At 45.7% G+C, this 15,341-nt stretch overlaps 1 protein-coding gene across 1 annotated transcript in view; it reads left to right on the top strand.

Annotated features, from left to right (window-relative positions):
* Positions 1-15,341, top strand: part of LOC145358531 (beta-1,4-galactosyltransferase 1-like) — a 43,299-nt gene that overhangs the window by 13,102 nt on the left and 14,856 nt on the right. Inside the window, exons 2-3 of the mRNA XM_080212668.1 lie at positions 8,285-8,374; positions 11,831-12,066. Coding sequence (XP_080068794.1) covers positions 8,285-8,374; positions 11,831-12,066 — 326 coding nt within the window. The remainder of the gene's footprint in view (positions 1-8,284; positions 8,375-11,830; positions 12,067-15,341) is intronic.

Raw genomic sequence — 15,341 nt, 5'->3', positions numbered from 1 at the left:
AGGAAACCAGAGCACCCAGAGGAAACCCACGCAGACACAGGGAAAATGTGCAAACTCCACACAGACAGTGAGCCAAGTGGGAATCGAACCCACGTCCCCTGACTCTGTGAGGCAGCACTGCTAACCACTGTGTCACCGTACCTCCCCAAAGTCACATATTGTGAAAGCATGTGACTCTTTCTAAACATCACAAGTTAAACTGCAATAATTGAAGGCACGAGATGAATGACTTAACACCTGTTTATCTCTGCTCAGTCCGCTTTGAATCCCAAGAACACAGTTGATCATTTTAACAGTGAGGGACATGGATGGTTCCACACCAGTAATGGTGTAACCTGGACACTGGCTTGAGGGTCTTGCCAGGTTCAAACGTGATGAGCTCGTGTCCCAGAATGCAGTATAAAAACCATTAGCAGTTTACTACAGAGTTAACCCTGGTTTCTGTAGCTAGGATTCATCTTTCATTCCCTCACCCTGCAGTATAAATATCTCCCATTTTCTGTGCCTTGTGGCTTTGACAAAGGGTCACCTGGACTCAACTCTCCTTTTCTCTCCCTACAGATGATGCTGAGATTTTCCAGCATTTTCTCTTTTGGCTTTAAAAACCTTACTGCGTTGGCACGCTTTGATTATTAAAATTAAACAGGAATAATTATTGACGTTAAACTTTCCTACATCTCTGCCTAAGCACACTCAAACAATCTGGTGGTGGAGTAATAGTTCACTGAGTCTGGTATTCACTTCTTATACGTGTGCTGTAGCCTGGAGCAACAGATAGTGATGGTAGAGGCAGCAATGTTCTTTCCATCACATGACTGAACACTAATCTCTCCTACTTTCACTGCCTGGTGTAAGTATGAGTCGGAAGAAATTACAGGTTGTAACTCAACCGGTTTGTCACTTTACGAACATACCTTCCTTGGCTTTCCAAATCCTGGAATGGGATTTGAACCATAGCTTTGGCAGGGACACTGGGAGGTCTTGTATCTGCAAACAATATAAAAAGCACCCAATAATTTCCTTTTCTCTCATTTCATTGCTAGAAGGTTTTGCGTACCGGAATAAGGAAGTCTTGCTGCACTTGATTAGAACCTTGGTGAGACCACATCTGGACCAGTGTGTGCTGTTTTGGCCTCCTTACCAGAGAAAGAATGTCCTGGCCATAGAAAGGGAACAATAAAGATTCATTGCACTTATCTTCGGGACACTGTCTCAGAACGGGTGGCATAATGGTTATGGATGGCACGATGACACACTGGTTAGCACTGCTGCCTCACCACGCCAGGGACCCGAGTTCAATTCCTGTCTTAGGTCACTGCCTGTGTCTGCACGTTCTCCCTGTGTCTGCATGGGTTTCCTCCGGGTGCTCCAGTTTCCTCCCACAGTCCAAAAGATGTGCTGGTTAGGTTGATTGGCCGTGCTAAATTGTCCCTTACTGTCCAGAGGGTAAATACCATGGAGTTACAGGCCTGGGTGGGATTGTTGTCGATGTTGACTCAAAAGGCCAAATGGCCTCCTCCTGTACTCTAGGAATTCTGTGAATGGAGGTACACCATTTTGGATCAAGATGAGGAGTAATTTCTTTTGCCAGAGAGAAGGTGACTCATGGGAATTCTCTACCTCAGAGTTTTGGAGTCTGTCATTGAAAATGTTCAAAACAAAGGTCAGTAGATTTCTAGACACTAACGATGTCAAGGGATACAAAGATAATGTGAGGGGAAGGGGGTGGCGTTGAGGGAGAAAATCAGCCATAAGTGTTGGAACAGCTTCAAGGGGGCGAATGGCCTACTCCTACTCCAAATGTTCCTATCCCACAGTTCACACCATCCAGTGATTGGTGAGTGTACTGTTTGAGAGTGTGGTGGAGCCAAAATCAGTTTTTAACTTTCAGAACTGAACGAATTAATTACCTTTAAAGGGAAAGGTTTACATGGCTACGGGGAAATGGCGTGAGTTGCTCTAACAGAGAGCCGGCACTGACGCGACAGGACGAATGGACGCCTCCTGTGCTGTAATCAACCACACTGTACCTAACTAGGAATATATTTCAACAGCAGGTGAACCATTTGTATATTTCTGAGGACAATTCAAAGCTTTTTGGAGGATGTATGATTTCCTCTCTCTCTTCCAGCTCCTCGTATTTTAGTTGCTTTGTTTCCAACTGGGAATGAATGTTGTGTTTATTCATTTCATCCAGTCAGCAAGAACATTGTACTCAATGAAGCTGTTATTATTGCGTTCCAGTTAATACTCTTTCTCACATGATGAATAATTATTGCGAGTAGATGGTACAGGAAATCCAAATGAGGTGTTTTCTGTCGGCGCTGCACTGCTCACTAATCTTTTGTTGTGGCCCATAATCCCAAACAAATGTCTAAAATGCTGCCAATTGGAATACAGGAATAATGAGGCCTTGTTTCAATTGTATAGAAGCTTGGTGAGTCAGCACCTGGAGTACTGTGATTAAGCTTTGACCCCCTTAATTCAAGAAAGGATATTATTACCACAGAAGGAGAGCAACAAAGGTTAGAAACATAGAATTCCTACAATGCTAAAGGAGGCCATTCAGCCCATCGAATCTTTACTGACTCAGCATCTTACCCTCCCTATGCCTATAACCCCACGCATTTATCCACTAATCCCCCTAACCGTGGGTTTCCTCCTACAGTCCAGAGATGTGTGGATTAGGTTGATTGGCCATGCTAAATTGACTCTGGTGTCAGGGGGATTAGCAGGGTAGTCATGTGGGGTTACAGGTCCTGGATGGGATTGTGGTCGGTGCAGTCTCGATGGACCGAATGGCCTCCTTCAGCACTGTAGGGGTTCTATGACTCTATGAACCTATGATGTGGAGATGCTGGTGTTGGACTAGGGTATACACAGTAAGAAGTCTCACAACACCAGGTTAAAGTCCAACAGGTTTATTTGACAGTAAATGCCACAAGCTTTCGGAACACTGTTCCTTCGTCAGGTGAGTGGAAAGTTCTGATCAGGTGATGAAGGGCGAACCCCAAAAGCTTGTGAGTTTACTATCAAATAAATTGGTTGGACTTAAACCTGGTGTTGTCAGACTTCCTACTTACTGTGTTTTCCGGTTTATCAGTCACCTCGTGTTTATGTTTCTGATGGGATACCCGGGGATGATTGTTCTTATTGCTGGAAGGGATTCGGTGTGTACAGTCTGTTTGATCCAATACATGGCTTTTTGTAGTTACATTAGCCTTGCTGTAGTGCGTTGCTGCTGCCAATGGCCAATTCTGCCACTCTGCCTTGCAGAATTGATTGAAAGATGGGTGCGTGCAGAAGGCCACACTTTCCACATGTTTTGCTAGGTTTTGTGTTCTAGTAAGTGCATCATTGATTTGGATCTATATGCTCTGTTGACCTGTGAGAATGGCTTTGTAGTTACTTCCATCCTTGAGTAGCTCTTTGATGCTATAAATTTTTTGGGGGTTTGTCCAGTAGATTTTTTTTTTATTCATTCATGGGACATGGGCGACGCTGGCTGGCCAGCATCTATTGCCCATCTCTAGTTGCACTTGGAGAGTAGTTGACTGTCTACCACATTGCTGTGGCTCTGGAGTCACGTGTAGGCCAGAACAGGTAAAGAGGGCAGATTCCCTTCCCTAAGGGACATGAGTGAACCAGATGGGTTTTTCCAACAATCAACAATGATTTCATGATCATCAGTAGATTCTTAATTCCAGATATTTTTATTATTGAATTCAAAATCTAACATCTGCCGTGGTCCCCAGAACATTAGCTGAGTTTTCTGGACTAATAGTCTAGTGATAATACCACTCGGCCATCGCCTCCCTGTTTGCTTCCATGGGAGTGGATGCGATCACCAATTCAAAAATTCTGTCTGTGTTAAATACCGCATCAGAAACCGTGAGGTATATTATGAAGCCAAATTGGACACCAGCAATATATCTATTTCGGCATTAGAGTGAGGATAATCGCTCCAGGCACGATTCTAATGACACACTGGGAAGCTTTTATCAAAACATTTTTATTTAATAACACAATGTAATTAGAACAAAAGAATCAGCATAACCTTTCACAGTTGAACGATAGTTAAACAGGACAAGAAACAATTCTTAACTGCTAACCTATCACTGAGTTCCAATCAAGCAAAATTTCCCTTATAGACTTAAAGCACTCTTTAAAATTAGTTAGCAAAACACAGCCACATTTGCTTTGACTTAGGTTAGCAGCCCTGGAGCTTTCAGCAAACTTTTAGTGAGAGAGAGGGAATGCTTCCACTGTCTACAGCTCCAGGCAGCAACTTGTCTTTTTTCAAAAATGAAATTGTTTTTTCTTGCAAGCCGCGCTCCTCCCATTAACCACATCATTATACAATATTGCCAATCAACCTTATCAAAATTCACATGGCTCTGTGTACCTACTCTAAAATCCCAGACCTTAAGTAAACAAAAAGTCTGTGAACACTGCAAAGTAACACCTTCCTAGCTAAAACCAGTTATTATCCTGCCCTCAGCATTTGAATTACAAGCTTTGCCAGACAAAGCAACTGCTTGTAACAAAAGACTGCCTCTGAAAGCAGTCTCCAGAAACATAAAATATGTTAATAGTGCAGCATCATCACAGTCTGGTCATTCTGTATTTGGAAAATCACAGTACGTACCCTTTTCTCTTGGTCTGCTGATGAAGTGGTCTCTGGATTCTGTAAACAGCTATTGAAATGACATGGAGCTCTGGTCAATGAATGCAGAAGTTTAACCTGATTCTGAACCTGTCTGTTATGGATCCTTTCGCCTTTCTTCTGTTAATGCTAACATATTCAACTTTCATTCCCAGTTGCTAGGCAATTTTTTTATGGCTCACTTCCCTGGTTCACAATCAAAAAGCAGTAGTTCTCTGCGCGCTGTTTAAACACTCTGTTTCTATGGATTCTATGAAAACACAAGGCACCAACTGTGCACAGCAAGCTCCCACAATCAGCAATATTAATGACAAGATAATAAGTGATGTTGATTGGGGAGTAGTTTTTGTCCATGACAGGGGGAGAACTCTGCTATTCTTCAAAGTAGTGACTGTGGGATCTTTTACATTCACCTGAGGGGGCAGACAAGGCCTTAGTTTAATGCCATGGATGAATGACAGAGCAGACTTGATGGGCCGAACAGCCTAATTCTGCTCCTATATCTTATGGTCTTAATGTTCCATCTAAAAATGCAGCGTTCCCTCAGCACTGTACCAGAGTAGCAGTTTATGTTCTGAAGTGGGATTTGAAACCTTGATCTTCTGACTTGGGCAAGAGAGTGGCACAGGGGTTGGTGCTTCTGCCTCAACACCAGGGACCTGGATTCAATTCTGGCCTCGGGTCACTGTCTGCGTGGTGTTTGCATATTCTCCCCATGTCTGCGTGGGTTTCCTCCAGGTGCCTGCAGTTTCCCCCCACACTCCAAAGGTATGCAAGTTAACTGGGTTAGCCATGCTAAATTGTTCCTTAGTATCCAAAGATATGCGGGTTGGATGGATTGGCTGTGGGAAATGTAAGGGGTTAAGGGATAGAGCAGAGGGGAGAACTTGGGTGGGATGTTCCTTTGGAGAGTCAGTGCAAGCTCAGTGGGCCAAATGACCTCTCCCTGCACGGTATGGACCTCCCAACTGAGCCACGTCTGATGCTTCACACGAGCACACAGCTTGTGACAAAGCCACCAGGAAAGGGAGAGTGGAGAAGATACTTAACACCCACAAATGGTTTTTTGTGAAGCTGTGTCATGCTTATGGCTTCCCCTCCCCCACACCCGAAGCTCAGCGGTTTCTGAAACTGCCTTCCTGCTGCCACACAGAGAGGTTACGATACGTTAAATCGTTATCAGAACCTAGATAGTCTTGTCTGCTCTTAAATGTATTTAAGGTCACATTCTTCTGGGGGATAAGGAAATGGTACCGTAATCCTCGCTGTTAATGCCCTGGAAGAGTGTGCAGCAGCGGTACGGAGTTGTCTGCGTTTTAAATAGAACGTGCTGTCAGCCTTGTCAAGTGTGCACTGCTGCTGTCTCTCTGCCTTCACTCTGACTGGAGTGAAGGGTGAAAGTCCCAAACCGTCATTAGCACTGTGCTGTCGGCACCTTGGGTACAAAGGGGGCTCTGTGTGTGCTGTCAGGGTGTTTTGTTGCTGTGCTTGTTTCTCAGGATGTGGGATTTGCTGGCTGTGCCCATGCTGACAGGGTGAACCAGAGCCAGCACAGGAATAGACCAATGTCAGCCAGCTGGTCCGTACTGGAATTTACACTCCACTCCACTCCACCATCCTCCAACCATATTTGGACATTTCTGCAAGGCAGCACCAACCTGATTTAATAAAATAAATCAGTTGTTACTGTCCCCAACCCCCGCCCCCACATCACCCACCCTTTGTCTTCCCAGAGGTGCAGAGCGTGAATGGATAAATCAGTGGTACTGCTGCCTCACAGCGCCAGGGACCCGGGTTCGATTCCGGCCTTGGGTGACTGTGTGGAGTTTGCGCATTATAGAGTCATAGGGGTTTACAGCATGGAAACAGGCCCTTCGGCACAATTTTTTTAAAAGTCCTTAGCTAGTCCTAGCAGCCTGCGTTTGGCCCATATCCCTCTATACCCATCTTACCCATGTAACTGTCTAAATGCTTTTTAAAAGACAAAATTATACCCACCTCTACTACTACCTCTACCTCTGGCAGCTTGTTCCAGACACTCACCACCCTCTGTATGAAAAAATTGCCCGCCTGGGCCCTTTTGTATCTCTCCTCTCTCACCTTAAACCTATGCCTTCTAGTCATAGACTCCCCTACCTTTGGGAAAAGATATTGACTATCTAGCTGATCTACGCCCCTCATTGTTTTATAGACCTCTATAAGGTCACCCCTCAGCCTTCTACACTCCAGAGAAAATCAGCCTCTCCTTATAACTCAATCCAACAAGTCCCAGTAGCATCCTAGTAAATCTTTTCTGCACTCTTTCCAGTTTAATAATATCCTTCCTATAATAGGGTGACCAGAACTGTACACAGTATTCCAAGTGTGGCCTTACCGATGTCTTGTATAACTTCAACAAGATGTCCCAACTCCTGCGTTTAGTGTTCTGACCAATAAAACCAAGCATTCTGTCCATCTGTATTTCCACTTTCAAGGAACCATGGACCTGTACCCCAAGATTGCTTTATTCTGTAACACTCCCCAGTGTCCTGCCCTTAACTGTGTAAGTCCTGTCCTGGTTCAATCTATCAAAATGCATCACCTCGCATTTATCTAAATTAAACTCCATCTGCCATTCATCAGCCCTCTGGCCCAATTGATCAAGATCCCATTGCAGTCTGAGGTAACCTTCTTCACTGTCCACTATGCCACAGTGTCTCCCCGTGTCTGCATGGGTTTCCTCCAGGTTCTCTGGTTTCTTCCCACAGTCCAAAGATGTATAGGTTATGGGATTAGCCATGCTAAATTGCCCCTTAATGTCCCAAGATGTGTAGGTTCAGAGGATTGGCCATGCTAAATTGTCTCTTAGTGTCCCAAGATGTGTCGATTAGGGGATTAGCAGGGTAAATACATGGGGTTATAGGGATAGGGCCTGGGTAAAATAAAAAGGGTAGATGCAGACTCGATGGACCAAATCACATCCTTCTGCACTGTTGGAATTCTATAGATACTGCACCCCCCCGCCCCCCGAGACTGAGTCCTGTTAAGAGAGCAATTAAACTGGCATCACATCTCCAGAAGACTGAAGGCTGAACAGTGATGGTGGGTTTTAAGATTGTGTAAGGGAGTGGACGTAGAGAAGATGTTTCCATTGACGAGGTAAGAACTGTGGGCCATAAATACAAAACAGTCACTAATAAACCTAATCAGGAATTCAGGAGAAACCTCTTCACCCAGAAACAGTGAGGATGTAGAAACCACAGGGAACGGTTGAGGTGAAGTGTACGGAGGCATTTACGAAGGAGCTAAATAAACAGAGAGAGAAGGAAATACTGCTGGAATATGATGAGGAAAGTGTGGAGCTTAAACACTGACCTGGAGTGAATGTTCAAGCCATAATCACTATCAGAAGGGTAACGTTACCATTGAGATTCATCAGTAGCTTTATAGGTTTGGTGTCTTATGTAAAGGCCTCGCTCATTCATCTACTGTTAAGGCTGGAAGTTTCTCCTAACCTTGCATTTGGGACAGTGTTACGAGTCTAGCCCTCAGCATTTACAGTTCCAGTCATCACTGTCCTCACTTGACTTTCTGCACCATGGAACTTTTCAAATGATTTCTAATTTTCCTTTATTGCAGATGCCCCAACTCCAAGCAATGGGACAGCAGTCATCAAATCTTCTGAAACGACCCAGTTGGAGAAATGTCCTTCTGATCCACCAGATCTGGGTAAGTGATGAGAGGAAATCAACAGGATCAAAACCTCCTCTCTCGTGATCTGAGCATTTCCACTCTCAAAACGTTTGTCGTCATTGCATATTGGAAACTCCTCCAATTAACTATTGGGAAGACTGAAGTTGTTATCTTCAGTCTCCCTGTCACAAACTTAGCTGCCAGCCACCCACCTCCATCTCTCTCCCCAGGAAATTAACCTAACCGATCACCAGCTCGGTGCCATGTTTGAGGTCAAAGTGAGCCTCCAGCCACCTCCCTGCTCCATCTCTGAGCCTGTCCAGTTCCACATAGCTCCAGATCTGTCTCAGCTCATCTGCTACTGAAACCCTCACTTGCGTTTCATTTTTCACCTTCTGTTCTTGAGCATTCAGACACTCCCCTGACACCTCCCAACGTTCACCCTCACTAATCAGAGTTGATCCAAAACTCTCTGCTCTGTCTCTTGTTTTCACCGATACCTTGTGCCCGTTCCCCTACATTGGCTACCGGTCTGTTCTCCCAGTTTCAAATCTCTCCATGACCTCAACCCTCGCCATCTCTGTAAATCTCCTCCCAGTCCTACAACCATCTGAAATGTGTAAGCTTCACCAATTCCAGCCCCTTGAGTTCCGTGCCTTCAGCTGTTTGGACTCTGGAATTCCCTCCCTAAACCTTTCTGCCTCTCTCTCCTTTAATGCACTCTGTAAAACATACTTGACCAAGATTTCTCTGTCCTTGCACCGCCTTATGTAGGTTGGTTTGAAACGTTGTTCAATAACTCCATGGCCAAGTGATATTATCGCTAGGCTATTAATCCAGAAACTTAACTAATGTTCTGGGGACCTGGGTTCAAATCCCACCATGGCAGCTGGTGAAATTTGTATCGGATAAAAAATATCTGGAATTAAGTATCTACTGGTGACCATGAAACCATTGCCAATTGTTGGAAAAACCCATCTGGTTTCCTTTAGAGAAAGAAATCTGCCGTCCTTACCCAGTCTGGCCTACATGTGTCTCCAGAGCCACAGCAATGTGGTTGACTCTCAATTGTCCTCCAGGGGCAACTAGGGATGGGCAATAAATGCTGGCCAGCCAGTGACGCCCATGTCCCAACGAATGAATTTTAAAAAATTGCTGCAAAGTGGCTTGGGAATTTTTAATCTGTTCAAGGTGCAATATAAATCTGTTTCTGATTAACAGTCTGACAAACTGAATACTCTTCCTGAGGTCAGAACCATCATTATATCAATCCATAGCAGGCTAGTCCCACAAGGAGTAGGAGGTTCGGAAACACACCGAATGTGAGTATCCCGCCGGAGGTTGTCCTGGAATTCCAAGTCGGAGTAGCCGTTTCTTTTCACCAACGCTGACTGGAATGAGGAGTTTGAAATCTGAACCTCCCCTGACTTGGGAACATTAGCCACTGACCCTAAAGCTGACCCCAACCTTGGTCACTTTTCAGTCTCAGTTGCCGCCCATTGGATAGCAACACTTCCGTCCGAGTCTAAAGATTGAGGATTCAAATCCCACTCTGGAACAGCCCTGAGTGTTGGAGCCGAGGCCGGCATAGATCAGCCATGATCATATTGAATGGCAGTTCATAAGATATAGGGGCAGAATTAGGCCATTCGGTCCATCGAGTCGACTCCACCGTTTGATCATGGCTGATATGTTCCTCATCCCCATTTTCCTGCCTTCTCCCCAAAACCCTTCAACCCATTACCAATTAAAAATCTGTCTAACTCCTCCTTAAATTTACTGACTGTTCCCAGCATCCACCGCACTTTGGGGCAGCGAATTCCACAGATCCACAACCCTTTGGGAGAAGTAGTTTCTCCTCAACTCTGTTTTAAATTTGCTGCCCCTTCTCCAAAGACTAGGACCTCTTGTCCTAGAATGCCCCACAAGAGGAAGCATCCACTCCATGTCTACTTTATCCAAACCTATTATCGTCCTGTATACCTCAAAGGAGGATTGCAGAGCAGGCTCGAAGGGCTTGCTGGTCCACTCCTATTTCTTGTGTTCTTGTGAGGGAGCGCTACCCTGTGGGCAGGATGTTAAAATGCAGATCCTGGTGTGTGGATGTCCAAAGATCCTGTGGCATTATTCTAGAAGTTCTCACCATCATCCCGGTCTGGTGTTCTTTGCTGAACCAATATTGCCAAAAGTGAATTATCTGGGGGTTTGCTGAGTGCATATAGGCAGTCACACTCTCCACATTACAAAAGTGATTACCCCTCAGAATTGCATAGTCTTTCAGACAAGGCAGGGCCATTTATTTAGTTGCTGCTGGTGGGAGCTTAGAACAGAGTTGGGGAGTAACCACATCTCAAAAAGTTGTGCATCTGCTGGTGGGAGCTTGCTTTGCGTAAACTTGTTGCTGCAGAATGCGGCACAGTGGTTAGCACTGCTGCTTCATAGCGCCAGGGGCCTGGGTTCAATTCCAGCCTCGGGCCACTGTGTGGAGTCTGCACGTTCTCCCCGTGTCTGCACGAGTTTCCTCCGGGTTTCCTCCCACAGTCCAAAGGTGTGTGGATGAGGTGGATTGGCCGTGTAAATTGCCCCTTAATGTCCAAAGGAAGAACTATGGGGATATGGCATGGATTCTGTTGGGGAGTCGGTGCAGACTCAATGGGCCGAGTGGCCTCCCCCCACACTGTAGGGACTTTGTGATTTTCCTACATTACTGTGCTTCAGAAGTCATGGTTGTGGAGGATTTTGGAAATGTTGTGAAGTTACCTAAGGTACTGTTTCAAATGCGCGTTTTTTTTAATCCTTATTTCTGTTTATCCAGATTAAATGGTGGCTTATCCATGCTAGTGACTTTAATGCCCCTCCCTCAGTGCTCCTGAGAAGGCTGTAAGCCACCACCGCCCCCCACCCCCCCCATCACTTTGTAACTTGCTAAGCCATTACTCAGGACATCAAGATTCAGCTACGTTGCTGTGAGTCTATAAGAATGGCACATTGTCTTCTGTGAACTGGAAGACAATGGGGGTAAAAAGTAGCATTTTATTCTAGATTCCAGTTAATTAATTGAATTTAAATTCCTCAGCTGCTATGATAGGATTTAAACTCGTGTCTTTGGACCTCTAGTCTAGGCCTCTGGTTTACCTAACACTTGGTATTGTCGCTGGACTGTTAATCCAGAGGCCCAGCTGAATGCTGCGGCGGGGACACAGGTTCAAATCCGCAGCAGCCGTTGCAATTTAAATTCAGTTAATTAATCTGGGATTAGTCTCCGTAATGGTGACCATGACAACTGCTCGTGCCTGCATGTGACTCCAGACCCACAGCAAACGTGGCTGGCTCAGAAAAGGCCTAGCAAGCCAAGCTGCTCAGTTCAGGGGCAATGGATGTTGGCCTTGCCAGCGATGCCCGTGAAAGAATAAAGAGGGAAAAAAGAACGTGCTACTGTGCCCTCTTGAATTGATTCGATTAACAAAGCTCTCTGGTTTTTGGTTTTAACAGTCGGGCCGCTGAGGATCGTGTTTGACAAGGAGCAGTCGCTGGAAGAGCTGGCTGGATTAAACCCCTACGTGGAGTTTGGAGGTCACTACAAGCCTCAGAACTGCATCCCCCTGCAACGCATCGCCATCATTATCCCCTTCCGAAATCGGGATCATCACCTGAGACACTGGCTCTACTATCTTCACCCGATCCTGCGCCGGCAGCAGGGAGATTACGGTGTCTACGTTATTGAACAGGTAGGAGTGACTTGTGGCAGAGCGAGTAGAGTGAGGAACTCCAGTTGTAGAGAGAGACTGGAGACACCGTTGCCACCTCTTAGCCTTTCCCCCTGGTTTCTGTGACTATGACTCATCTTTCATTCCCTCCCCCTGCAGTATAAATATCTCCCACTTTCTCTGCCTTTTAGTTTTGACAAAGGGTCATCTGGACTTGAAACATCAGCTGTTTTCTCTCCTTACACATGCTGCCAGACTTGCTGAGATTTTCCAGCTTTTCTCTTCTGGTTTCATATTCCAGCAGCTGCAGTAATTTGTTTTAATTTTATGGAGAGGGGACTGGAGTTGGTCTCCTTACATTAAGCGGAAATTTGACGCAATCGTGAATGACTTTGATGAGATAAATAAGGAGACACCACTTCCAGTGGTCCAGTATCCAGACAACACACAGATTTAAGGTGGTTGGTTACAGGACCACGGATGATGTGAGGAAACATTCTTATTAACAGCAATCTGCTAAATTGCACCATAATGTCAGGGGGATTAGCAGGGCAAATACATGTGGTTACAGGGATAGGACCTGGATGGGATTGTGGTCAGTGCAGGCTCGATGGGCCAATTGGCCTCCTTCTGCACTGTAGGGATTCTGTGATTCTGCGGGCTGGCACAGTGATTAGCACTGCTGCCTTGGATGACTGTGTGGAGTTTGCACATTCTCCCCATGTCTGCGTGGGTTTCCTCCAGGTGCTCTGGTTTCCTCCCATAGTCCAGAGATGTGCAGGTTAGGTTGATTGGCCATGCTAAATTGCCCCTTAGTGTCAGGGGGATCAGTTGGGTAGGATAAGATGTTAGAATCTGGAATGTGTTGCCGTAAAGGACAATGGAAGCAGATTCAATTGTCACTTTAAAAAAAAGAATCGGATAAATACATGAAAAGAGAAAAAAAATACAGGTCTCTGGGAAAACAGCAGGGCAGTGGAATTAGTTGAATAGCTCGTTGGAGGCATGTGGGACACTTGCTTTTGTCAGTTGTGGCAGAGAATATAACAGCAAGGAGTTGTACAGAGCGTTGATTAGGTCACAGCTGGAATACTGTGTGCAATTCTGGTCACCTCACGATAGGAAGGAGTTGATTGCACTAGAGGGGGTACTCAGGAGATTCACCAGGATGCTGCCTGGGATGAAGCGTTTGAGCTATAAAGAGAGACCGGATTGACTTGGTTTGTTTTCTCTCGAGCAGAGAAGGTTGAGGGGGGGACATGATTGAGGTGTCTAAGATTGAGGGGTATGGACAGGGTGAACAGGGAGCAGCTGTTCCCCTTGGTTGGTGGGGGGGGGGGGTGGTCAGTCACGAGGGGGCATAGTTTTAGGATGAGGGGTAGGAGATTCGGAGGGGGACCGAGAAAGAACTGTCACTCGGGGTGGTGGGAATCTGGAATGCACGGCCTGGGAAGGTAGTCGAAGCTGGAAACCTTTCAACCTTTAAAAAACATTTGGATGAGCACTTAAAGAACGTAGAACAGTAGAGCACAGGAACAGGCCCTTTGACCCACGATGTTATGCCAAACATGATGCCAGATTAAACTAATCCCTCCTGCCTGCCCTTGGTCCATATCCCTCTATTCCTTGCGTATTCACGTGTTTATCTAAACGTCCCTTTATCACCGCACCGCCACCCCCCCCACCCCGCCCAGTAGTATCTGTCTGCACCACCATCCCTGGCAGTGTGTTTAAAAAAAAATTGCCCCTCACATCTCCTTTAAACTTCCCCCTCTCACCTTAAGTGCATGCCCTCTAGTATTAGACATTTCAACCCTGAGGGAAAGAAATTCTGACTGTCAACCCTATCTGTGCCTCTAAATAATTTTGTAGACTTCTGTCAGATCTTCCCTCAGCCTGCGCCACTCCACAGAAAACAACCCTAGTTTGTCCAGCCTCTCGTTATAGCTCGTACCCTCTAATCCAGCAGGATCCTGGTAAACCTCTTCTGCACCCTCTCCAGAGCCTCCACATTCTTCCTGTAATGTAGCAACCAGAATTGAACGTGGCCTAATTAAAGTTTTATAAAGCTACAACATGACATCCTGATTCTTAAACTCAGTGCCCTAACCAATAAAGGACAGCATGCCATAAGCCTTCTTTACCACCCTGTCTACTTGTGTGTTCACTTTTAGCAATATGTGAAATATCATAACATTCAAGGATATGGGACAAGTGTCGGAAACTGGGATTAACATATCTTTGGGGATTCGATTTATTATTGTCACATATACAGAGAAAAGTATTGTTTCTTGCAGGCTATACAGACAAAGCATACCGTACATAGAGAAGGAGAGGAGAAAATGCAGAGTATAATGTTATAGTCATAGCTAGCATGTAGGGAAAGATCAAATTAGTGCAAGGTAGGTCCATTCAAAAGTCTGATGACAATGTGGCAGAAGCTGTTCTTCAGTCAGTTGGTTCATGTCTTCAGACTTTTGTATCTTTTTCTGGATGGAAGACGGTGGAAGAGAGAATGTCCAGGTTGCATGGGGTCCTTAATTATGCTAACTGCTTTGCCGAGGCAGCGGGAAGGGTAGACAGAGTCAATGGATGGGAGGCTGGTTTGCGTGCTGGACTGCACTTTGTTCACGGTAGTTATTGTCAGTGCAGACTCGATGGGCCAAAGGGCCTTTTCTGAGCTGTGTGAGTTCCAGGATTTCCAGCGACAGTGAAGGTAGCAGTGATATATTTCCAGGTCAGGATGGTAAGTGACTTGGAGGGGAAGCTGTAGGTTATGGTATGCCCATGCGTCTGCTGCCCTTGTCCTTCTAGACGGCAGTGGTCATGGAGATGCTGCCTGAGAAGTTGTTGCACTGCATCTTGTAGATGGTACACAACTGTTCTTCGGTGTTGAAGGTAGTGTATGTTTATGGATGGGGTGTCAATCAAGCGGGCTGCTTTGTCCTGGATGGTGTCAAGCCTCATGAGTGTTGTTGGAGCTGCACCCATCCAGGCAAGTATTCCATTACACTCCTGACTTGTGCCTTGTAGGTGGTGGACAGGCTTTTGTGGGGGGTGTGTGAGTTACTTGCCGCAGGATTCCCAGGCTCCGACCTGCTCTTGTAACCATAGTATTTATATGGCTGTGTCCACTTCAGTTTCTGGTAACTCCCAGGATGGTGATAATGGGGTATTCAATGTTTATAATGCCATTGAATTTCAAGGAGGGATGTTGGAGATGGTCAACGCCTGGTACTTGTGTGGTGCAAATATTACTGGCCACTTGTCAGCCTACGCCTGGGTATTGTCCAGAT

Source organism: Carcharhinus amblyrhynchos, chromosome 26 (genome assembly GCF_965287045.1).
Source record: "Carcharhinus amblyrhynchos chromosome 26, sCarAmb.v2.hapA, whole genome shotgun sequence".
Taxonomy (NCBI): Eukaryota; Metazoa; Chordata; class Chondrichthyes; order Carcharhiniformes; family Carcharhinidae; genus Carcharhinus; species Carcharhinus amblyrhynchos.
The sequence above is the reverse complement of the archived record's forward strand: the minus strand, read 5'-3'. Positions and strand labels throughout refer to the sequence as shown.